Source organism: Coregonus lavaretus (genome assembly GCF_964263955.1).
Source record: "Coregonus lavaretus genome assembly, chromosome: 6".
In the NCBI taxonomy this organism is placed as follows: domain Eukaryota; kingdom Metazoa; phylum Chordata; class Actinopteri; order Salmoniformes; family Salmonidae; genus Coregonus; species Coregonus lavaretus.
Window position 1 is genome coordinate 16,422,992 of NC_139993.1, and position 26,203 is coordinate 16,449,194.

Consider the following 26,203-nt stretch of genomic DNA (forward strand, 5'->3'; position numbering starts at 1 on the left):
AAAAAAAAAGGTTGCTACTAAGACCAATGCCATTTGTAGTTGGGCTATATCTCAAACAAGAAGACAAGACATCCCTGCCTAAATGGCAGTAATGCCATGGCCACTATATTCCCTGATAGCAGGCTGGCAGTCGGAAAATGGCACCATAGGCCCTTTATAGTGTAGTGTAGTGTAGTGTAGTGTAGTGTAGTGTGTGTGTGTGTGTGTGTCTGTGTATTTGCCTGTGTGCATGTGCATCCCCGTGTGTGTATTTCACACTCACCAGGTTAGCCTCGTTGGGCGCGTGGTATTTCTCTGTGCCCATCCTGACGAGGCCGTCGTTGTAGAGGAAGATGCGTAGAGGGTCACAGGACGTTACAAGGATGTAGATCCTGAGGTCAAACTTGTAGCCCTCCATTAGGAACGGTTTGTCTAGGTACTCCTGCACTATGAAGTGGTCTTGAGCTTGAGCCGGTAGCTTTTCACAGTTTCGTATCAAGGAGATCCTGACAGAAGAACAACAACATAAATAACTTTATGTCTCTCACTACTTTTATTGAAGTAGCTTCAAAAGCTCAAGTGTATTGAGAATTTGGAAACAGAAAATATGCTCTATATGAATGACTACAAAGAAAAGGCAAGGCCAAATCTCTTTCACTAATGCTCCGGTTTACAAGTGCTCTACACAAATATACAGACACACAAAGTCCTACGAATAACTCAAATGAAAGCCTGTATGAGCACAAGTGCAGCATCTGGAGAGGATTGTAAGATTTACATTTTTTGTCAAAGCAAACAGTCCATCCTTGGGAGCAGTAAACGACATCAAATGCTGTTCCACGGCCTCTGACTATGTGCAGGTTAATAGGAAAGGACACGCTTGCCCATTTCAACCTCTGCTATAATTTATTTGCTTTGGTCTCTTGTCACTGGCACTCAGGGGTTATAGTATGCAGGCTGCAGTTCCCCCCAGTTAGTCTGACTTGCGGCCATTGAGTGGGGGTGAGGGTGTTTTCCAAACAAGAAAACTTGGTCCAGGGTAAAACATATCACCAGCACTCAGAGCTAAATTGGTTACATATTGGTGCATCCCCCCCACCTTTTTGTTTCATGGGAGTAGACCAGACTTGGGATAATTATAGTTTTAAATATGCTTTGTGGAAAGTAAATAATTGTTTCCTATACTATTCCAATCTATCTGACAGTAGATCATATTTGATCTACATGATACATTTATATCTGAACATTTTTAAATGTCCATTCTCCTGGATGTCCATTGCCCCTGGTGTAGATAATCAAGTCAAACCAATCAACCAATTATATTTTGTACAGTTAACAATAAATAACTTGTGACGCTCAAATACTGTATGAGTCTTTCAACATGCCACTGAAAAGGTTGAAAGCTGCAATTCATTTTATGATACCTGAAAATACTACAGAGAAATTAAAAGCCATTTGAAAACATTGCAAACAGAAAGCTGAAAGCTTAGCAAAAACAACTTTGAACCTCTTTGCTCATCTTGTTTCAAACACACCCTATACCATCTTTAAAGAGATAGTTTACTCAGAATACAAATTAACATGATTTTCCATCTACCTTGGCTGTAGTTGATTCAAGAAGGCAGTTTTTGAATATTTAGTTTCCTTTCCACAGTTAATAGCCAAATGTTATTACTGTTAGCATTCTTAGGAACACTTCACATTAATCTGTTATTGTGCCTGTGCAATAACACTTTAATTACTTTTGGAACAACATTTTATTAGCATGTTGTTACATAATACTTTGGTAATTGCATTTTAATTGCATAGCAATGAGCTGAGTTTTTGCAACTACGTAAGAGGAATAGTGACTTGTATGTATTAACTCGATTATTATGCAATTGTAAAGCAATTCCAAAGTCCTATGTAAGAACAATGTTACTATTGTAGTAATCAATCACAAAGTTGCTACACATGTATAAGAACTTGATGTCAAGTGTTACTAAATTACCTTGTCTCAATTTTGAAACTGCAAGAGTGGTCCACTCTAATGTTGAGATGATTCCATGTCCCTCAGGTATTTAATTCTAGACTATATATTAAGATTCATATATGATAGCCCTCCAAACCATGTGCTCATGATCATATATTTAGACTAATTAATAATAATAATAAGCCATTTAGCAGACACTTTTATCCAAAGCGACTTACAGTCATGCGTGCATAAATTTTTTTAGTGTATGGGTGGTCCTGGGAATCGAACCCACTACCTTGGCGTTACAAGCGCCGTGCTCTACCAGCTGAGCTACAGAGGGCCACAATTCAACTGCCTGTTGTAATTGTTGGTTCTTCATCAAATATTTGGCAGCCATCAAATAAGTATTTGTTTTGTTTTCAACTAACTTGCATATATTCAAATACCTTTTCTGTGAGGTATTCAAAATATTTTCTAATATTATTTGTTTTTCTGAGACCTGTATTTGAATATCAAAGAAAATAATAACCTTTAGTTGAAACCGGTTGAAACTCTATATTCGATGACCTCGAGTATTTGAAAAGTTGGTATTTTCAAATAAACTACAAAATATAACTATTTTCTGCCCAGGTCTGGGGTAGACAGAAGCTTTGGCCTGGATGGAGGCTGTAGGACCTTATAGGTGGTTTGGTGGCACTAAGCCACAAGAGGAAAACGAGGAAACCTTGTTTATACAAGGTTTTCTAATGTTGGCCTGATCACATCCAAGGGAATACAGGTATGGTATAGGCTAGGGCTGACCCCATTTAGTATACTGGTCTATTGTTTGGTCGATAGGCTGTTGGTCGACCGACATTTCCTTAGTCGAGCAGTATATATATATATATTTGTAAAAAAATGTAATGGTGTACAAGACACCTGCCTGATTCTCGCCTGTCTGAGTGGAGTAATCCATTGTGGAGGCCATCCTAAGACATGTGCTACTGAAATTGTATATGGTTATATTACATAAGAACAATGGTGCAACACTAATAAAAATAATATTATTTTATAACAAATGCGCTTTCTCCCTCATTGGATAGTGGTCGCTATCCGTGGTTCTGAAACATCAGTGTGCTGTTGAATTGGCGCCTTTTCCTAAACAATGTTGCTATGTGCATAACAGCAAAGTTACCCAGCATATTGGTGTTGAGTACAATGCGGCGGAGGCAGCAGTTGAGTTAGGAGATGAGAAAACAACCCTTGCCTTAATTGTCTAAGAAAAGTGATGAGAGAAGAAACCCCAACTTTATTAGGTCTATAATCAACAGCCTAACTGTTAAATGTGCCTGGCTTTATAAATTATCCATAGACAGTTAGGAAATCTGTCTTTTGAAATAAATGAATTAGGCCCTAATCTATGGATTTCACATGACTGAGCAGGGGCGCACCCTCTGGGGAGCCAGGCCCAGCCAATCAGAATGAGTTTTTCCCCATAAAAGGGCTTTATTACAAAACATATTGATACAACAGTAGCTAGGATGGGGAGAAATCTGTCTATAATAAAGCGCTGCTCTGCATTCTTAACAGCACTATCAACAAGGCAGGTCCTACAGGCCCTAGTTTTGTCGCACCTGGACTACTGTTCAGTCGTGTGGTCAGGTGCCACAAAGAGGGACTTAGGAAAATTGCAATTGGCTCAGAACAGGGCAGCACGGCTGGCCCTTGGATGTACACAGAGAGCGAACATTAATAATATGCATGTCAATCTCTCCTGGCTCAAACTACTTGTATTTGTGAGAGGTATTGACATGTTGAATGCACCGAGCTGTCTGTTTGAACTACTGGCACACAGCTCGGACACCCATGCATACCCCACAAGACATGCCACCAGAGGTCTCTTCACAGTCCCCAAGTCCAGAACAGACTATGGGAGGCGCACAGTACTACATAGAGCCATGACTACATGGAACTCTATTCCACATCAAGTAACTCATGCCAGCAGTAAAATTAGATTTAAAAAACAGATAAAAATACACCTTATGGAACAGTGGGGACTGTGAAGCAACACAAACATAGACACATGCATACAAACACATGATAACATACGCACTATACACACATGTACACATGGATTTTGTGTTATAGATATGTGGTAGTAGAGTAGAGGCCTGAGGGCACACACTTTATATGTTGTGAAATCTGTTATGAATGTATTGTAATGTTTTTAAACTGTATAACTGCCTTAATTTTGCTGGACCCCAGGAAGAGTTAATGGGGATCCATAATAAATACAAATACACATTTCATCAGCTGTCCGGGTGGCTGGTCTCAGATGATCCCACAGGTGAAGAAGCCGGATGTGGAGGTCCTGGACTGGTGTGGTTACATGTGGTTTTCGGTTGTGAGGCCGGTTAGACATACTGCCAAATTCTCTAACACGACGTTGGAGGCAGCTTATGGTAGAGAAATGAACATTCAATTCTCTGGCAACAGCTCTGGTGGACATTCCTGCAGTCAGCATGCCAATTGCACGCTCCCTCAAAACTTGAGACATCTGAAGGCATTGTGCTGTGTGACTAAATTGATTTTATTGTCCCCAGCACGAGGTGATCCTGTGTAATGATCATGCTGTTTAATCAGCTTCTTGATATGCCACACCTGTCAGGTGGATGGATTATCTTGGCAAATGAGAAATGCTCACTAACAGGGATGTAAACAAATTTGTCCACAAAATTTGAGAGAAATAAGCTGTTTGTGCGTAAGGAAGTTTTCTGGGATCTTTTATTTCAGCTCATGAAACATGGGACCAACACTTTACATGTTGCGTTTTATATTTTTCTTCAATATAGGTCTAAAGTATCAAGAAGATCTGAAGAGTCAGTGGTATAACTTTGATAGAAAGATAGATGATGTGGACAGGGTTAAAAAGTATTTGTAGCTGGAGCGGTTATAGATTAGACGACATGATTGATGAGCGCACATGTCAAGTAATCAAAACCCACTTTTGCTGGGTTTAATTTGGCACCAGTGGGGATCTTGTGTTTAAGCCCAACACTTTTTAACAAGCTTCGGTTCAGACACAAACAATAACTTCATTTAGTTCTCCGACTGAAAATAAATTACTGGGGAAGATATAACTTAATTTCCTGCGTCACGCTGTGCGTTTCTCAAATCTAAATCTCTCGCATCCCCCTCCAAATGGCCGAGCTAATCTCATCATCTTTCACTTTCTTAATGTATTGCAATAATTCAGCCGTTGCCGGCTTTTATTTTTTAATAAATAAGGGCTTACTGACTGTAGCATGGGGCCATAAGTATTGCTCATATCCCACAAGGACAAACAGAAATGAGTGTGGGCCAATACACACGTGTTATACGCACTTCAATACCTCCATCTATTGGTGCAAAGTCAAAATACAGCCTAAGCTCCCTTAGAATACTACAAGGCTGAAAAGGCTTATTTTCAAGGCTTTACAATACTACAAGACCCTGAAAAACAGCCTATACATTGTCTACATAGTGCCGGAAATAATGCGTACCAAAGGAATCAGAGATAATAAAAAAAAAAAAGTGTAGCCTCGTAGCCATACTGTCTGTGCTGAAGCCAACTCTTGTCTTACATCATTGCAATGGTGGGCAATAATACTAGGCTAATACTTTTTACACAACATACTTGAAAGACCCTTTGGACTTTGTGATTGACCTGGGCCTTGATCATTTGTGCAGCAACATAAAACTTTTAAAACGTTTTGCAAAAGACAATGAATAGGTATGTTTGTTATTGGACAAGTCCAAGTACCACCTTGTTCCAGGCCGTCTTCTTGCGTTTGGTGCCAAATGATAACGACCCTGCATTTCGCCTGAAATGGCTGTCATTGCCTTCTGAAGGAGAGACAGAAGCAGCCCTGGGCAGCTGGGTCTATTTCTAGTCTGACCCGATCTCCGTGGTGATCTGTGGTGATTCAACAATCACATGCAGGGAACTTCAGGGAATGGACTTGCCAGGGCCCCGGCCGCGTCCTCGCTATCCACTGATTTATGTATGGAGAGTTGAAAACGAGGCCTGCTATGAGAATGGCTTTAGTCGTTCCACTGAATTACATAATTGAGGTCCTGGCACGTTATTATTTCCACGCTTATGTCAGGGCCATCTCTCTCACACTCTCCCCATTATCTTTCTCTCAGTCAGTTAGTCAGTCAGTCACTTGTAACGGCCCGAGGCAATCCATCCTCACCCTCCACCCTTGACCTACCCGTGACCCATGGCTCCGTTGGCAGGTTTGACGATAAACGTCTTCTGCTTGCGTTTCCGCCGCAGCTCCTTCACATAGTTCTGAAACTGGGTGTACTCGGCGGGGAAGATCCACGTTTTGGGAATAAAGCTGTACTCCTGAGGCTGGCTCTTGATCATTCTGTGTGCGGGGAGAAGAGAAAGGGAGCAGGGACAATAAGAGGAATAAATATATTTGCTGTAAAATTGTTTATATAATAAACCACAAAGCTTTGTATAATGCTTAGCCAATTACTAACTGGTAACCAAATTAGTGGTGTTAAAATTACAGAAAAAGCACTTACTTGGACATATTCCTTGCCAAACAGTCTTTCCGGCAAATCTCCCCCATCCCAGGGAAATGGTTAATTTTCTACAGAAAAAGAGATGCAGACATAATAATGTTTTTGAGGCCATTGCGCCGTTCACCTCCAACCTCGCCCAAAAATTGAAACATTAAAGAGAAAACCCTGATGTGAGATTACAATGTTCTGACATTTTATGCCCAATTACGGACTCAAAACAAAAGGTGACTGTGAGACCTTTCTTAATCTTTATTTGGTTTACCCCATCGTTTTTAATTTAAAACAAAAAAAGTCGATCAATCTCTACTCCAAGGGGCAAGGTAATTGGTTGTGCATCGGAGCTCCTGCAATTGTAGGCAGTGACAGGTGAATGAATTGCTTTGAATGTGGGAGAGAGAAAAAAGCCAGGGTTTTCTGTATTCTTTGACCAAATGAGGCTGAACAGGGGTGTTAATTAGGCTCGTATGAACTGCAGCTTGACAGCAAACTTTCCAAGTAAATCACAGAACGAGAGAAAGAAGGAATGAAAAAAATTAACACGAACACGTGTGTGAAAGGAATCTGTGATTATCCGTATGAGACAGATGTAACTAGGGGCTCTGAGATTTGGAAGAAATCTCACAATTAGGCTGAAAGCTGTGCATGTGAGAGGCTTCATGAGTGAAAATCAAAACTGATTGTTCAGGGCTTCTTTTTTTCTGTTGTAAGCTTATGAGACTATTGCATCTGAAAGTCGAATCATCCTAGCTATGTAAAGTATGTAGTGATACTTCTAATTTCCACAGAGAGACATTTGAAGCATACCTACAGAAGTAACGTTCACTGCGTGCAGCTCACCGTGCACTAACATAAAGAACATGAGCACATCTACTGCTGCTAAGCTTCCCAGTAAAGCAATAAAAACAAGTAAGCATCCCAGAAGAAAAGTGCTCAAAATAGCCCACGTTAACATATGTAGCTTAAGAAACAAGGTTCATGAAATCAATAATTTGCTAGTAACAGATGACATTCATATTCTGACTTTCTCTGAAACTAACTTAGATAATACCTTTGATGATACAGTGGTAGCAATACAAGGTTATAACATTTACAGAAAATATAGAAATGCCAATGGTGGAGATGTTGCTGTTTATATACAGAACCACATTCCTGTGAAGATTAGAGAGGATCTCATGTTAAATACTGTTGAAGTAATATGGCTACAGGTTAATCTGCCTCACCTAAAGCCAATTCTGGTGGGAAGCTGCTATAGACCACCAAGTCCTAACAGTCAGTATCTGGATAACATGTGTGAAATGCTTGATAATGTATGTGATATCAATAGAGAGGTATACTTTCTGGGTGATTTAAATATTGACTGGCTGTCATCAGGCTGCCCACTCAAGAGAAAGCACAACCGATTGGCAAATGTATTGCAAATTGAGAAATCATGTGACTAAACTGAATAAAAATTGCTGAGGATAATAGCGGACGATATTGCCACTCCTATTTGCCATATTTTCAATTTAAGCCTACTATAATGTGTGTACCTCCAGGCTTGGAGGGTCGTCGTCGGGTGAGGTTGTGTCTCTGTCTGGCGGGAGGTAAGCTTGGCTTATATGGCTTTATTGGTGTCGAGTAAAGCTTAAACTATGTAGTTAGATTGTAGTTAGGTATTGTAGGTAGTTATCGTGGGTTATTGTATGTAATTATCTTAGGTATTGTATTCGGCTGAGCCCGGTGAAGCACAAGGCTAGCTAACCCACTACCTGGACTAGCTAGCGGGTGGCTACTGGTAACTATTATCAACTGTGGATAGTTGTTTCACGCTTGAGAGTACCTGTAATTACGCCAGCTAGCTGCCTACAATAATTACATACAATAATGCCTACCATTCAGCTGTTTTTCTAACCTCATTGTCTGAAGCGTTAACGTTAGGTAGTAAGTAGCTACTGTGCTTGAAATGTAGCTAGCTTGTTGCTACCTGGATAGCTACTAAACAATAGCTGGAACAACCTAGCGAACAGACGCGAACTGGCTGAATCGATTCAGTGGCTAGCTTTGCACTTGGCAAGCTAACAGTAGCTGCTAGGAGTAAGTTATAGCCTACATTTGTGTTTTGTTTTTACATACTGGTAGCCAGAGTCGTTCAAGGGAATTCGGGACATGGGTGACTAGTTAATGTTAGCTTGGCTCTCTCTGTGTGTTCGTGCCGTGGGAGGACGGGTTTCTTCGTTGGCAGAAAGCAATGGCTAGCTAGTATGCTAACTATTCTAGCTAACTAACTGGCTGAATAAGTTGACGACGGACTCGCTCAAGCTGTCGGGACTAACCCACAACGTTAGACACGGACACGAAGGATCTGCTTGGCGTGTTGACACACTGGTGGTTTGTTGTGGCCGAGTATTGGTGCTAAACCATGTTGTTGGAGCCCGGCATGCTAGTTGGCTGTGGCGTCATATGACTAGGTGCCCTGGACGGTTTTCACGGAAGAATACTGTACCAAGTTAGCTAGCTGAATAAATAATATGCCATTTAGCAGACGCTTTTATCCAAAGCGACTTACAGTCATGCGTGCATACATTTTTGTGTATGGGTGGTCCCGGGGATCGAACCCACTACCTTGGCGTTACAAGCGCCGTGCTCTACCAGTTGAGCTACAGAGGACCACAAATAAACAAAGTTAGTCTATTCCTAGAAAACATTGAACCGCTGTAGTTTACAACAATTATAGTTTCTGAGGTGGAAGTTGGGAGAGTTATATTTGGGTGTTTCAGTGAAACGTAAGTGAGGGAGGCCCCACTCTCTCGCTTTCCCAGATGTTTAGTTCATTTCATTCTGATCTCCTTTGCATTATTGTAGCCATTTTCTGAAGCCTGTCAACTATGCCTCTGTCTATCCCTGTTCTCTCCTCTCCGCAGAGGCTATACAAATGCCTCACACCGCGTGGATGCTGCCTCTCTAACCTGGTGGTCCCTGCACGCACGACCCACGTGGAGTTCCAGGTCTCCGGCAGCCTCTGGAACTGCCGTTCTGCGGCCAACAAGGCAGAGTTCATCTCAGCCTATGCTACCCTCCAGTCCCTCGACTTCTTGGCGCTGACGGAAACATGGATTACCACTGAAAACACTGCTACTCCTACTGCTCTCTCCTCGTCTGACCATGTGTTCTTGCATACCCCGAGAGCATCTGGTCAGCGGGGTGGTGGCACAGGAATCCTCATCTCACCCAAGTGGACTTTCTCTCTTTTTCCCCTGACCCATCTGTCTATCTCCTCATTTGAATTCGATGCTGTCACAGTCACTAGCCCATTCAAGCTTAACATCCTTGTCATTTATCGCCCTCCAGGTTCCCTTGGAGAGTTCATCAATGAGCTTGACACCTTGATAAGTTCCTTTCCTGAGGATGGCTCACCCCTCACAGTTCTGGGTGACTTCAACCTCCCTACGTCTACCTTTGACTCATTTCTCTCTGCCTCCTTCTTTCCACTCCTCTCATTTTTTACATTTACATTTTAGTCATTTAGCAGACGCTCTTATCCAGAGCGACTTACAGTTAGTGAATACATATTTTTTTATACTGGCCCCCCATGGGAATCGAACCCACAACCCTGGCATTGCAAACGCCATGCTCTATCAACTGAGCTACATCCCTGCCGGCCATTCCCTCCCCTACCCTGGACGACGCTGGGCCAATTGTGCGCCGCCCATGAGTCTCCCGGTCGCGGCCGGCTGCGACAGAGCCTGGATTCGAACCAGGATCTCTAGTGGCACAGTTAGCACTGCGATGCAGTGCCTTAGACCACTGCGCCACTCAGGAGTACCCTCTCCTCTTTTGACCTCACCCTCTCACCATCCCCCCCCCCCACTCACAAGGCAGGCAATACGCTTGACCTCATCTTTACTAGATGCTGTTCTTCTACTAATCTCACTGCAACTCCCCTCCATGTCTCCGACCACTACTTTGTATCCTTTTCTCTCTCGCTCTCCTCCAACACTACTCACTCTGCCCCTACTCAGATGGTAATGCGCCGTCGCAACCTTCGCTCTCTCTCTCCCGCTACTCTCTCCTCTTCCATCCTATCATCTCTTCCCTCTGCTCAATCCTTCTCTCTCCAATCTCCTGATTCGGCCTCCTCAATCCTCCTCTCCTCCCTTTCTGCATCCTTTGACTCTCTATGTCCCCTATCCTCCCGGCCGGCTCGGTCCTCCCCTCCTGCTCCGTGGCTTGACGACTCATTGCGAGCTCACAGAACAGGGCTCCGGGCAGCCGAGCGGAAATGGAGGAAAACTAGACTCCCTGCGGACCTGGCATATTTTCACTCCCTCCTCTCTACATTTTATTCATCTGTTTCTGCTGCTAAAGCCACTTTCTACCACTCTAAATTCCAAGCATCTGCCTCTAACCCTAGGAAGCTCTTTGCCACCTTCTCCTCCCTGCTGAATCCTCCTCCCCCTCTGTGGATGACTTCGTCAACCATTTTGAAAAGAAGGTTGATGACATCCGATCCTTGTTTGTTAAGTCAAATGACACTGCTGGTCCTGCTCACACTGCCCTACCCTATGCTTTGACTTCTTTCTCCCCTCTCTCTCCAGATGAAATCTTGCGACTTGTGACGGCCGGCCGCCCAACAACCTGCCCGCTTGACCCTATCCCCTCCTCTCTTCTCCAGACCATCTCCGGTGACCTTCTCCCTTACCTCACCTCGCTCATCAACTCATCCTTGACCGCTGGCTATGTCCCTTCCGTCTTCAAGAGAGCGAGAGTTGCACCCCTTCTCAAAAAACCAACACTCGATCCCTCCGATGTCAACAACTACAGACCAGTAGCCTATTCCCCCTCAGGAGACTAAAAAGATTTGGCATGGGTCCTCAGATCCTCAAAAAATTCTACAGCTGCACCATCGAGAGCATCCTGACTGGTTGCATCACCGCCTGGTATGGCAACTGCTTGGCCTCTGACCGCAAGGCACTACAGAGGGTAGTGCGTACGGCCCAGTACATCACTGGGGCAAAGCTCCCTGCCATCCAGGACCTCTATACCAGGCGGTGTCAGAGGAAGGCCCTCAAAATTGTCAAAGACTCCAGCCACCCTAGTCATAGACTGTTCTCTCTGCTACCGCACGGCAAGCGGTACCGGAGTGCCAAGTCTAGGTCCAAAAGACTTCTCAACAGCTTCTACCCCCAAGCCATAAGACTCCTGAACAGCTAATCATGGCTACCCGGACTATTTGCACTGCCCCCCCACCCCATCCTTTTTACGCTGCTGCTACTCTGTTAAGTATTTATGCATAGTCACTTTAACTCTACCCACATGTACATATTACCTCAACTACCTCAACTAGCCGGTGCCCCCGCACATTGACTATGCAACGGTACCCCCCTGTATATATAGCCTCCCTACTGTCACTTTATTTTACTGTATATATAGCCTCCCTACTGTCACTTTATTTTACTTCTGCTCTTTTTTTCTCAACACTTTTTTGTTGTTGTTTTATTCTTACTTTTTTGTTTAAAATAAATGCACTGTTGGTTAAGGGCTGTAAGTAAGCATTTCACTGTAATGTCTGCACCTGTTGTATTCGGCGCATGTGACCAATAAAATTTGATTTGATTTGATTTGATTTGATCCCTTCTTTCTTTTCTCTCCAAAACTCTTGAGCGTGCCGTCTTTAGCCAACTCTCTTGCTATCTCTCTCAGAATGACCTTCACCACGTGCTCTCACCACTGGTGTCCCCCAGGGCTCAGTTCTAGGCCCTCTACTATTCTCGCTATACACCAAGTCACTTGGCTCTGTCATATCCTCACATGGCCTCTCCTATCATTGCTACGTAGACGACACACAACTAATCTTCTCCTTTCCCCCTTCTGATAACCAGGTGGCGAATCACATCTCTGCATGTCTAGCAGACATATCAGTGTGGATAACGGATCACCACCTCAAGCTGAACCTCGGCAAGACGGAGCTGCTCTTCCTCCCGGGGAAGGACTGCCCGTTCCATAATCTCGCCATTACGGTTGACAACTCCGTTGTGTCCTCCTCCCAGAGTGCGAAGAGCCTTGGTGTGACCCTGGACAACACCCTGTCGTTCTCCGCTAACATCAAGGCAGTGACCCGATCCTGTAGGTTCATGCTCTACAACATTCGGAGAGTACGACCCTGCCTTACACAGGAAGCGGCACAGGTCCTAATCCAGGCACTTGTCATCTCCCGTCTGGATTACTGCAACTCGCTGTTGGCTGGGCTCCCTGCCTGTGCCATTAAACCCCTACAACTCATCCAGAATGCCGCAGCCCGTCTGGTGTTCAACCTTCCCAAGTTCTCTCACGTCACCCCGCTCCTCCGCACACTCCATTGGCTTCCAGTTGAAGCTTGCATCTGCTACAAGACCATGGTGCTTGCCTAGGGAGCTGTGAGGGGAACGGCACCTCCATACCTTCAGGCTCTGATCAGTCCCTACACCCAAACGAGGGCATTGCGTTCATCCACCTCCCGCTCAGCCCAGTCAGTTCCCGCTCAGCCCAGTCAAAACTGTTCGCTGCTCTGGCACCCCAATGGTGGAACAAGCTCCCTCACGACGCCAGGACAGCGGAGTCACTCACCACCTTCCGGAGACACTTGAAACCCCACCTCTTTAAGGAATACCTGGGATAGGATAAAGTAATCCTTCTACCCCCCTTACCCCACCCCAAAGAAAGAAAAAAACATATTGTAAAGTGGTTATCCCACTGGCTATAAAGGTGAATGCACCAATTTGTAAGTCGCTCTGGATAAGAGCGTCTGCTAAATGACGTAAATGTAAATGTAAATTCCGCTACCTAAGAATAGTAAAGCCCCCTTTACTGGCTCAAACAGCCGACCAATTAGCCTGTTACCAACCCTTAGTAAACTATTGGAAAAAATAGTGTTTGACCAGATACAATGCTATTTTACAACAAACTTTCAGCATGCTTATAGAAAAGGACATTCAACAGCACAGCACTTACACATAGAGCAAGAGAGAGAGAGAGAGAGAGAGCTTCTGTCTCCAACTAAGGACCTAGAGCAGCGCCTAGATCTTCTGCACAGATTCTGTCAGACTTAGGCCCTGACAGTTAATCTCAGTAAGACAAAAATAATGGTGTTCCAAAAAAGGTCCAGTTGCCAGGACCACAAATACAAATTCCACCTAAGACACAAAAAACTATACCTACTATACCGCGGCCTAAACATCAGCAATTCAGGTAACTTCCACAAAGCTGTGAACGATCTGAGAGACAAGGCAAGAAGGGCCTTCTACGCCACCAAAAGGAACATAGAATTTGACATCCCAGAATCTGGATAAAAATACTTGAATCAGTTATAGAACCCCATTGCCATATATGGATGTGAGGTCTGGGGTCCACTCACCAACCAAGAATTCACAAAATGGGACAAACACCAAACTGAGACTCTGCATGCAGAATTCTGCAAAAACATCCTCAGTGTACAGCGTAAAACACCAAATAATGCATGCAGAGCAGAATTAGGACGATTCCCACGAATGATCAAAATCCAGAAAATAGCAATTAAATTCTACAAGCACCTAAAAGGAACTCAAACCTTCCATTACAAAGCCCTCACCTACAGAGAGATGAACCTAGAGAAGAGCTCGTGCTGGGACTCTGTTCACTAACACAAACAGATCCCACAGAGCCCCAGGAGAGCAACACAATTAGACCCAGTCAAATCATGAGAAAACAAAAATATAATTACTTGACACATTGAAAATAATCAACTAAAAAACTGCAAACTGGAATGTTACTTGGCCCTAAACAGAGAATACACAGTAGCATAATACCTGACCACTGTGACTGACCCTGTCACGATCGTCTGAAGGAGCGGACCAATACGCAGCGCGTGGAGTGAACATGATGACTTTATTAAATAAAGCAACCACGAAGAAAACAACAAATGACGATACGTGAAGTTCAAAATACTGATACAGACTAACAGCAACACAGAAACAATAACCCACAAAACAAAGGTGAAAACACACAGAATATATATGGCTCCCAATCAGAGATAACGAGCCGACAGCTGACACTCGTTACCTCCGATTGGGAGTCATTAACCAATCACCACTAAATACAAACAAAATGAAACTCACCCATCCCCAACACCACCAAATGAGATACACCCTGGCTCACATATACAAGTCCTAGAGCCAGAGTGTCACAGTACCCCCCCCTAAAGGTGCGAACTCCGGGCGCACCAACATCAGGACTAGGGGAGGGTCTGGGTGGGCGTCTGTCCATGGTGGCGGTTCTGGCCCCGGTCGTGATCCCCACCCCACCACAGTCACAACCTGCTTCGGTAGCCTCCTCCCAATGACCACCCTCCAACTAACCCCACCTGGACTAAGGGGCAACACCGGACTAAGGGGCAGCATCGGCCTAAGGGGCAGCACCTGACTAGATGGCGGATCCTGGCTGGCTGGCTCTCGCGGATCCTGGCGGGACGGCTCTGGCGGATCCTGGCGGGACGGCTCTGGCGGATCCCGGCGGGACGGCTCTGGCGGATCCCGGCGGGACGGCTCTGGCGGATCCCGGCGGGACGGCTCTGGCGGATCCCGGCGGGACGGCTCTGGCGGATCCCGGCGGGACGGCTCTGGCGGATCCCGGCGGGACGGCTCTGGCGGATCCAGGCTGGACGGCTCTGGCGGATCCTGGCTGGACGGCTCTGGCGGATCCTGGCTGGACGGCTCTGGCGGATCCTGGCTGGACGGCTCTGGCGGATCCTGGCTGGACGGCTCTGGCGGATCCTGGCTGGACGGCTCTGGCGGATCCTGGCTGGACGGCTCTGGCGGATCCTGGCTGGACGGCTCTGGCGGATCCTGGCTAGACGGCTCTGGCGGATCCTGGCTGGACGACTCTGGCGGATCCTGGCTGGACGGCTCTGGCGGATCCTGGCTGGCTGACGGATCTGGCTGCTCATGGCTGGCTGACGGATCTGGCTGCTCATGGCTGGCTGACAGATCTGGCTGCTCATGGCTGGCTGACGGATCTGGCTGCTCATGGCTGGCTGACGGGTCTGGCTGCTCATGGCTGGCTGACGGATCTGGCTGCTCATGGCTGGCTGACGGATCTGGCTGCTCATGGCTGGCTGACGGGTCTGGCTGCTCATGGCTGGTTGACAGATCTGGCTGCTCATGGCTGGCTGACGGATCTGGCTGCTCATGGCTGGCTGATGGTGCTGGCTGGGCGGCTGGCGGTGGAGGCGGACCCCAGCCTCGGATTGCAGTCATCACCTCCAGCAGGGCGGCTCCCATCTGCAGGAGCTGCTCTTTCTGGTCCCGAACCTGAGCTTCCAGTCTAGTATGGGCTGCGTCGGCTCCTGCTGATTCCATAGCAAGTGTATGATTCTGTCTGGCGGAAGGCTCTAGCGGCTCCTGTCTGGCGGAAGGCTCTAGCGGCTCCGATCTGGCGGACGGCTCTGAAGGCTCATGGCAGACGGGCGGCTTTGCAGGCTCAGTACAGACGGGCGGCTTATGCAGCGCTTGGCAGACGGGCAGTTCAGACGCCCTAGGGCAGACGGGCAGTTCCAGCGCCGTTGGGCAGACGGCCAGTTCAGGCGCCGTTGGGCAGACGGCCAGTTCAGGCGCCGTTGGGCAGACGGCCAGTTCAGGCGCCGTTGGGCAGACGGCCAGTTCAGGCGCCGTTGGGCAGACGGCAGACTCTGGCCGGCTGGCGACGCACCCCGTAGGCTTCGTGCGTGGAGCAGGAACAGGCCGGGCCGGGCTGGCGACGCACATCGTGGACCTGGTGCGTGGAGTAGGAACAGGCCGGTCCGTACCGGGAACACACACCACTGGCCTTAACTGGGGATCAGGAACGGGCCGGACCGGACTGGTAACACACTTCAGTCTCTCATGCCGTGCCACAACAACTTCCCTCCTTCTACTCGCCAATGACTCCCGTACTCCGTTAGCCTTCTCTCCTTTTCTCCCTGTGGCAGCCTCCTGCTGCTCCGTCGCCCAAGCCATGTGCCCCCCCCCAAAAATTTCTTGGGGTTGCCTCTCTTCCACGGGCTTCCAGCCTCGCCTTCGCGCTGCCTCCTCGTACCACCTCCTCTCGGCTTTGGCTGCCTCCAGCTCTTCACGAGGGCGGTGATATTCCTCCGGTTGTGCCCAAGGACCCTTTCCAGCCCGAATCTCCTCCCATGTCCAAAAATCCTTAGGAGGCGTCCATAACTCCTGTGTAGGTAGGTCCTGTTGCCGCTTGTTACGCTGCTTGGTCCTTTTATGGTGGGTTATTCTGTCACGATCGTCTGAAGGAGCGGACCAATACGCAGCGCGTGGAGTGAACATGATGACTTTATTAAATAAAGCAACCACGAAGAAAACAACAAATGACGATACGTGAAGTTCAAAATACTGATACAGACTAACAGCAACACAGAAACAATAACCCACAAAACAAAGGTGAAAACACACAGAATATATATGGCTCCCAATCAGAGATAACGAGCCGACAGCTGACACTCGTTACCTCCGATTGGGAGTCATTAACCAATCACCACTAAATACAAACAAAATGAAACTCACCCATCCCCAACACCACCAAATGAGATACACCCTGGCTCACATATACAAGTCCTAGAGCCAGAGTGTCACAGACCCAAAATTAAGAAAAGCTATGTACAGACTATGTGAGCATGGCCTTACTATCGAGAGAGACCGCCATAGACAGACCTGGCACTCAAAAGAAGACAGGCTATTTGCACACTGCCCACAAAATGAGGTGGAAACCCAGCTGCACTTTCTAACCTCCTGCAAAATGTATGACCATATTAGAGACATATATTTCTCTCAGATTACACAGGCCACAAAGAATTTGAAAACAAATCAAATTTTGATAAACTCCCATTTCTATTAAATGAAATACCAAAGTGTGCCATCACAGCAGCAATATTTGTGACCTGTTGCCACAAGAAAAGGGCAACCAGTGGAGCACAAACACCACTGTAAATACAACCTATAGTTATCTCTTTATTTATTTTCCCTTTCGTACTTCAACTATTTGCGCATTATTACAACGCTGTACATAGACAATATTATTACATTTGAAATGTTTCCTGTTAATTTCTAATAGTTTATTCCCCTTGTTTATTTCCCTTTTGTTTATTGTCTATTTCACTTGCTTTGGCAATGTAAACATATGTTTCCCATGCCAATAAAGATATTGAATTTTAATTGACATCAGCAAGACAAAGAAGCTGATCGTGGACTACAGAAAACGGAGGGCCCAGCATACCCCCATTCACATCGACGGGGCTGTAGTGGTGCAGGTCAAGAGCTTCAAGTTCCTCTGTGTCCACATCACTAAGGAATGATCATGGTCCACACACACCAACACAGTCATGAAGACGGCACGACAACGCCTCTTCCCCCTCAGGAGGCTGAAAAGATTTGGCATGGGCCATCAGATCCTCAACAAGTTATACAGTTGCACCACTAAGAGCATATTGACTGGCTGCATCACAGCTTGGTATGGCAACTGCTTGGCATCCAACAGCAAAGCGCTACAGAGGGTAGTGTGTACGGCCCAGTACATCACTGGGGCCGAGCTCCCTGCCATCCAGGAGGTGTCAGAGGAAGGCCCTAAAAATTGTCAAAGACTCTAGCCACCCAAGTCATAGACTGTTCTCTCTACTACCATACGGCAAGCAGTACCGATGCATGAAGTCTGGAACCAACAGGACCCTGAACAGCTTCTACCCCCAAGCCATAAGACTGCTAAATAGTTAGTTAGATAGTTAACCAATAGATACCTGGACTATCTGCTTTGAACTCTTTTGACTCTGTTACTGTTTATTATCTATCCTGTTGCCTAGTCACTTTATCCCTACCTATATGTACATATCTACCTCAATTACCTCGTACCCCTGCACAACGACTCGGTACTGGTACTCCGTGTATATAGCCAAGTTATCGTTACTCATTGTGTTATTATTTTTCCATTATTTCTCTGCATTGTTGGGAAGGGCCAGTGAGTAAGCTTTTCACTGTTAGCATGTGACAAATACAATTTGATTTGAAGAGAGAGAGAGAGAGAGAGAGAGAGAGAGAGAGAGAGAGAGAGAGAGAGAGAGAGAGAGAGAGAGAGAGAGAGAGAGAGAGAGAGAGAGAGAGAGAGAGAGAGAGAGAGAGAGAGAGAGAGAGAGAGAGAGAGAGAGAGAGAGAGAGAGAGAGAGAGAGAGAGAGAGAGGTCAGCCATTTTAAAGTGACTGGCACTGTGACAGGCCGGCACACTCTTCAAGTGAGCTGACAAGGCTGTTGTATTGGAGGAGCCCGGGGACACAGCAGGGACCCTGACATGCCCTGTCTCCAAACCTCCCCTCCATCTCCTCTTCTCGGGCTTGTGACGGATGACGAAGCAGAGCAGTGTTTATGCAGCACTGGGCCGGGGTGGTTGAACCAAGAAAACTAGTTAAAACGAGTTAAAGTAAAATCAAAGCTTCTTCCTGCTCCCCTCATGGTACATTGGCTGCTGCTGAGGCGCTCACCTTGTCTGACCGTGGCCGCTCTCACCTGTTGTGCCACGACAGCACTAAAGGGTCATAAAACCATGCAAGCAACAGGGGGCAACCCTGGCTGATCCCTGGGCTTGACCAAGCGAGGTTGGTCACTTATTCACAGGTAAGCCAATGATGGTCTTAAAGGATTGGAACTACAATTGTTTTACAAGATGTGTTGTATGTAATGACAATGGGAAAAGCAACATTTGTGTGGAAACGAAGTAGAGCTGTGTGTCACAAGGTTCCAGCGTTGCCAGATCTAGCAAAATAATTTAGCCCAATGATCACTCAACCACTTTGATCAATGATCACTCAAACACTAGAGAGGAGTTGCCACATTTATCCAATAGGTGTCTCCACAATGACAATCTAAATACAATTGGTACAATTGCTTCACCTTGTTCTCTGCATCTCTCCATTTGATTGGTAGGACTGGAGAAGTATGTAGCTAACTGCTAGTGCTAACCGTAACCCTATCCCTTAGCTTTTCTCAAACTAAGATAAAATATGTACCATGGGCTTACATACCAAATTTGGTGTTATTTGGACCTATAATACATTAGAATATGTTTTTCAAAGGTTTTCCAAAAAGTCCATGATGGAGGAAAATCTATCCTGATGGGTCCTTGAGGCAAATTTGTTCAGCATGAGGAAAGACACCTACATTTTAAATGTCAAGTCTCTAGGTCAAATGGGGTGGCGGATGAGGGTTTTAGTGAGACCGATTATAACAGCCCTGCCTATAGGCCAATCAGCTGCATTCTTTTTGACCAAGTTACTCATGGCCTCTAGTTCTGTGTGCCAAATTAGAAATAAAGTTACCAATCTACACTGAGTATACCAAACATTAGGAACACCTTCCTAATACTGAGTTGAACCCCGCCCCCTTTTCCTCAGAACAGCCTCAATTCGTCGGGACATGGATTCTACAAGGTATCGAAAGCGTTCCACAGGGATGCCGGCCCATGTTGACTCCAATGCACAGTAGTGTCAAGTTGGCTGGATGTCCTTTGGGTGGTGGACCATTCTTAATACACATGGGAAACTGTTGAGTGTGAAAAACCCAGCAGCGTTGCAGTTCTTGACACAAACTGGTGTGACTGGAACCTACTACCATACCCCATGCAAAGGCTCTTAAATATTTTGTCTTGCCCATTCACCCTCTGAATGGCACACATACACAATCCATGTCTCAGTTGTCTCAAGGCTTAAAAGTCCTTCTTTAACCTGACTCCTCCCCTTCATCTACACTGATTGAAGTGGATTTAACAAGTGACATCAATAACGGATCATAGCTTTCACCTGGATTTGCCTGGTCAGTCTATGTAATGTAAAGACCAGGTGTTCTTAATGTTTTGTATACTCAGTGTATGCTTGAGTTGTTTGACCATGTCAAGGAAAAAATAATCTAAAAATAACAATAGGTTTCTCAGCTTTGCTGTGAACCCCTAAATATCGGTGAAGTAAGCAAGAATTTCCTTTATTTTACGGCATAAGACCTGCCTAATTCTCACTTGAAACATAGTTTTTGTTTTTAATAGGCTAAATTGCACATTCTCTTAACATGTGTTCTTGCAATTTGTAGTCTATGACATTTCAGGTTTAGATATGATAATTTATCACTAAGTAGTTTGGATGTAGTGAACTACTTTTCAAAGTAACTAAAGTAAGTACTATAGTAAGAAACCTATAATTTTCTTAATGGTAGCATTAGAGCAGCTTAACTTCTTCTAGTGTGAAGTAATTGGTACCTTGGTAAACTATATTTTCAGAGTAGCTTCCCCAACACTAATGCGGTTAGTTCGTTGTTCTCACATCACCTGTTAGTTCATTGTTCTCACATCACCTGTCATTGTCACGCCCTGACTCAGGGGATTCGTATATGTTGAGTCAGGGTGTGTATATTCCTTGTTGTATATATTCTATGTTGTATTCTAGTATGTATAGATCTATGTTGGCCGGTGTGGTTCCCAATCAGAGGCAGCTGTCGCTCGTTGTCTCTGATTGGGGTTCATACTTAGGCAGCCTATTGGCACTGTGTAGTTGTGGGATCTTGTTCCGTGTAGGGTATGGTGTGTTTTCTAGCTTGGACTTCACGTTTCGGTTGTTGTTTTGTCGTTGTGTTTATAAGTTAATAAACATGTACATACATCACGCTGTGCCTTGGTCTGACCCGTCATTCAACTAATGTGACAGAAGATCCCACCAAACGAGGACCAAACAGCGTGCCCAGGCGGAGCGAATAGCCATGTCCGGCCCGGCCTGTTCCTGCTCCTCGCACCAAGCCAGTGGTGTGCGTCGCCAGTCCGGCCCGGCCTGTTCCTGCTCCTCGCACCAGGCCAGTGGTGCGCGTCGCCAGTCCGGCCCGGCCTGTTCCTGCTCCTCGCACCAAGACAGTGGTGCGCGTCGCCAGTCTGGCCCGGCCTGTTCCTTCTCCTCGCACCAAGCCAGTGGTGCGTGTTCCTAGTCCAGTCCGGCCCATGCCTGCTCCTTGCACCAGACCAGTGGTGCGTTTGTCCTGTCCGGTATGGCCCATGCCCCTTCCACCGGTGCCTGATCCTGCTCCGGTCAGCGGCTCCACTCCGGAGCCAGAGCAGTCCGCTCCACCGGTGCCTGATCCAGCTCCGGTCAGCGGCTCCACTCCGGAGCCAGAGCAGTCCACTCCATCGGTGCCCAGTCCAGCTCCGGTCAGCGGCTCCAGTCCAGACCATGACGTCAGCCCCTCTCCAGGTTCGGGGTCTCCCACACCAGGGTCCAGACAGGGCCTGGCGTATCGTGGGAGGAAGGAGAGGGGAAGCAGCGCGCCAAGGTCCAGACCAGACCAGGGGCGCAACAGGGAGGCGGAGAGGGTGTGGTCGTCACGCCCGGCCCCTACCCTGGTATGTGAAGGTTGTGCGGTCGGAGTCCGCACCTTTGGGGGGGGGGGGGGGTACTGTCACGCCCTGACTCAGGGGAATTGTATATGTTGAGTCAGGGTGTGTATATTCCTTGTTGTATATATTCTGTTGTATTCTAGTATGTATAGATCTATGTTGGCCGGTGTGGTTCCCAATCAGAGGCAGCTGTCGCTCGTTGTCTCTGATTGGGGTCAATACTTAGGCAGCCTATTGGCACTTTGTAGTTGTGGGATCTTGTTCCGTGTAAGGTATGTTGTGTGTTCTACCTTGGACTTCACGTTTCGTTTCGTCGTTGTGTTTATAAGTTAATAAACATGTACGTATATCACGCTGCGCCTTGGTCTGACCCGTCATTCAATGAACGTGACAGTCATGATGTGCGCAAGTGCTGCTCTCCTCTCACTCATGTGACTCAGATGCCTGCTGCAGCACTCACTCACTCACTGAGTAACAGCCTGCCTCACTGCCTGAAAGTCAGCAGCAGGTCATAGTGAAATTCATAAATATATATTTATGTTTTTAAATGCCCTGGTGGCCGAGGTGCAATTTAGAAGGTTCCATGCTATCCGGGGTCCTTGGGACGTCCCTACCCCATTGAAATCAAAATGTAAAATGGTTAGGTAAGGTTAAGGATTAAGGTTAGGGTAGGGACATCCCAAGGATCCCAGATAGAACTGACCAATTTAGAAGTAGCCCAGAAACCCACAACCAATACATTTTCACCAGGGGCATCGTTTTCAAAGTAGCCCAATTTGAAATGAAAACCACACACATGGAAACCCTGCGATGTTCTCTGAAAAGTGTTTACCTCTATAGAGTTTTGGAGGCAAAAATGTACAGCATTATTTTCTAATGTATTTCTCAGTACGAATTAAACTGCACCCTTCCCCCGCAAGAACATAGTTCACAAACAAACGTCTTTACTTTAAAGAAATAAACTTTACCCTACCCCATGTGGAAGGTCACAGGCATGCCAAGACAAAGATGTGTCAAACTGTTCCCTACTTACCTGGTAGTTCCTGAGATCAGCAATTTTCTCGTGCTGCACAGCCGAGTCGCTCCAGATGAGGTTGGCTGTCTCGTCCTCATCTCGGGTTTTCAGGAAGGCCATTTCATTGATCACTATCCGAACTGGAAAACATAACACCTCACATCATTGAATAGTCACTAAGTTATTAACCACTGGGCACACCACATAATTTCAACGTGGATAATTGGGTAATATTTGGTTGAGACGTTGATTAAAGAGATTACAACCTACAGTACCAGTCAAAAGTTTGGACACACCTACTCATTCAAGGGTTTTTCTTTATTTTTACTATTTTCTACATTGTAGAATAATAGTGAAGACATCAAAACTATGAAATAACACATATGGAATCACGTAGTAGCCAAAAAAGGGTTAAACAAATCAAAATATATTTTATATTTGAGATTCTTCGAAGTAGCCACCCTTTCCCTTGATGACAGCTTTGCATACTCATGGCAATCTCTCAACCAGCTTCACCTGGAATTATTTTCCAATAGTCTTGAAGGAGTTTCCACATATGCTGAGCAATTGTTGGAGGATTTTCCTTCACTCTGCGGTCCAACTCATCCCAAACCATCTCAATTGGGTTGAGGTTGGGGAATTGTGGAGGCCAGGTCATCCGTTCACCTACTCTGCGTCTCACAAAGACACGGCATGTTGATTACTTTTTTCAAATCCAATGTATTTTCTACCTTGATTCCACGTCACAATACAATGACAAATTACGTTAAAACAACATTGATTCAACCAGTTTGTGCCCAGTGGCTAGACATTCATCTCGCTAATAATAAGTAGGTTATCTGTATTCATATTTATTTTTTTACTTCAGTAATACTTCTCAGGCTCTATTTAGGTGCAAGTGTCAAATGCAAGTTAGTTTGCAATTTGATCATCTAAAAACTGGAGCACTGGCATTTTCCACCACTTACGCCAGGTTCAGCAATTTACGCTGAGGTGGGAGGGGAGGTAATATATGAGGTGTGTCCTTAAAAACAAGCGTAAAAGTGACAATTTCATGCAGTGCTAAAGGGAAGTTTCAAGACCCACCAAAAGCAGGTCTTAACAGTAACGCATGGATTTTGAGAGCAGAAGCGCAGCCTATCCAGCCGTGACGCACAGTGGCCATCGAACAAGAGATGTGCCTTTTGTGCCGGTGAATCTCGTATTTAGAAACATAAAAAGCGATTGGTTTTACCCCACAGCTATCCACCCTTATCAGTGACCCCACCATATACATATTCCTACATATAACTATTAACTTCTGCTGTAGCAAGTATTTCAAATTACAACCCAACAACTGAAACCAGACTGTGACCCTTCTCCTCTCCATAGGATACCTAATTTCTAACAATAACATGTTCTGACAGAATGTAAACTTTCTGCATTCCCCTCTCTCCCTCAGTAACATGAATAAGGATATTTCATATTTCATATTTAGAAGTCAGAACCCATCACTAGCAAATAGATCCAAGATTAGCTGGCTACTCACTATAACGTGGGCTTGTGCTTGAGAGATTGTTTATGAGACTGATAGATTAATTATTAATGACTCATTATTACACCCTGAAACTGTGTGAAATGTGTTAGAAATGTGTGAGTGTAGGACCAGTAAAGTTATGGCATTGAGCTACTATTTAGCAATGTGAGTAAGAGTTAGACCAGACAACAAAGGAGAACTGTCTAAACCAAGATATAGGGGCCTCCCAATTTAGGGTGGAGAGAAACTGTTAGACTTTTTGAGGAGTATGCAGGATATTGTGAGGATGCGATAACTGAAGTTTGCCACCTGGCCGAGCAAGGAGTAGGAAAAGATAAGAACAGTGTGTGTCCTAATGGTCAGGAGAGCAGAGGAAAATATGAGCTGGGGGGGGGGGGGTTGCAGGATGTTTGTATGACGTATGAGTATAACAGATGGATATCTCTGACTATGCAGACCGGGACTCTGTCCGTTACTTAAATCCCAAAAGACTTACAACCTTTTGGGAGACGCACAGAGACACTGGAATAGTTTGTTAAATAATTCACATAACAGCTTGGTCCTTCTGAGCCGGACTCCAATACCTGCTCTGTATTCAGAGAACCTGGGGTTAAAGAAATACAGGTAAGAGAAGGGATTTTTGAGTAAATTTGGACGGTTAAGATCACTAGAGGAGGGAGAACCCATTCCTGTTGTATGAGACTGTCAGGAATTACCAAGATTACATTGTGGGGATGAATTCCTCTGTAGAGTATGAGATAATTCTGGGGGACTAGTCAAGACTACATATACAGGAAGGGGTGGTTCCAGGTGGTTGTATAGAAAAGAGGGAGAACCCATTCCTGTTGTATGGGGCTGTCAGGAATTATCAAGATTACATTGTGGGGATAAATTCCTCCGTAGAGTAGGAGATACAGTGGGGGAAAAAAGTATTTAGTCAGCCACCAATTGTGCAAGTTCGCCCACTTAAAAAGATGAGAGAGGCCTGTAATTTTCATCATAGGTACACGTCAACTATGACAGACAAATTGAGAAAAGAAATCCAGAAAATCACATTGTAGGATTTGTAATGAATTTATTTGCAAATTATGGTGGAAAATAAGTATTTGGTCACCTACAAACAACCAAGATTTCTGGCTCTCACAGACCTGTAACTTCTTCTTTAAGAGGCTACTCTGTCCTCCACTCGTTACCTGTATTAATGGCACCTGTTTGAACTTGTTATCAGTATAAAAGACACCTGTCCACAACCTCAAACAGTCACACTCCAAACTCCACTATGGCCAAGACCAAAGAGCTGTCAAAGGACACCAGAAACAAAATTGTAGACCTGCACCAGGCTGGGAAGACTGAATCTGCAATAGGTAAGCAGCTTGGTTTGAAGAAATCAACTGTGGGAGCAATTATTAGGAAATGGAAGACATACAAGACCACTGATAATCTCCCTCGATCTGGGGCTCCACGCAAGATCTCACCCCGTGGGGTCAAAATGATCACAAGAACGGTGAGCAAAAATCCCAGAACCACACGGGGGGACCTAGTGAATGACCTGCACAGAGCTGGGACCAAAGTAACAAAGCCTACCATCAGTAACACACTACGCCGCCAGGGACTCAAATCCTGCAGTGCGAGACGTGTCCCCCTGCTTAAGCCAGTACATGTCCAGGCCCGTCTGAAGTGCATTTGGATGATCCAGAAGAGGATTGGGAGAATGTCATATGGTCAGATGAAACCAAAATGTAACTTTTTGGTAAAAACTCAACTCGTCATGTTTGGAGGACAAAGAATGCTG

The 26,203-nt window shown here is 45.6% G+C and overlaps 1 protein-coding gene across 1 annotated transcript in view; it reads right to left on the reverse strand.

Moving 5' to 3' along the window:
* Nucleotides 1–26,203, reverse strand: part of ttll7 (tubulin tyrosine ligase-like family, member 7) — a 127,344-nt gene that overhangs the window by 80,505 nt on the left and 20,636 nt on the right. Inside the window, exons 3-6 of the mRNA XM_084163033.1 lie at nucleotides 22,914–23,035; nucleotides 6,491–6,558; nucleotides 6,169–6,327; nucleotides 263–485 (exon numbers count right to left, since the gene is read on the reverse strand). Coding sequence (XP_084019159.1) covers nucleotides 263–485; nucleotides 6,169–6,327; nucleotides 6,491–6,558; nucleotides 22,914–23,035 — 572 coding nt within the window. The remainder of the gene's footprint in view (nucleotides 1–262; nucleotides 486–6,168; nucleotides 6,328–6,490; nucleotides 6,559–22,913; nucleotides 23,036–26,203) is intronic.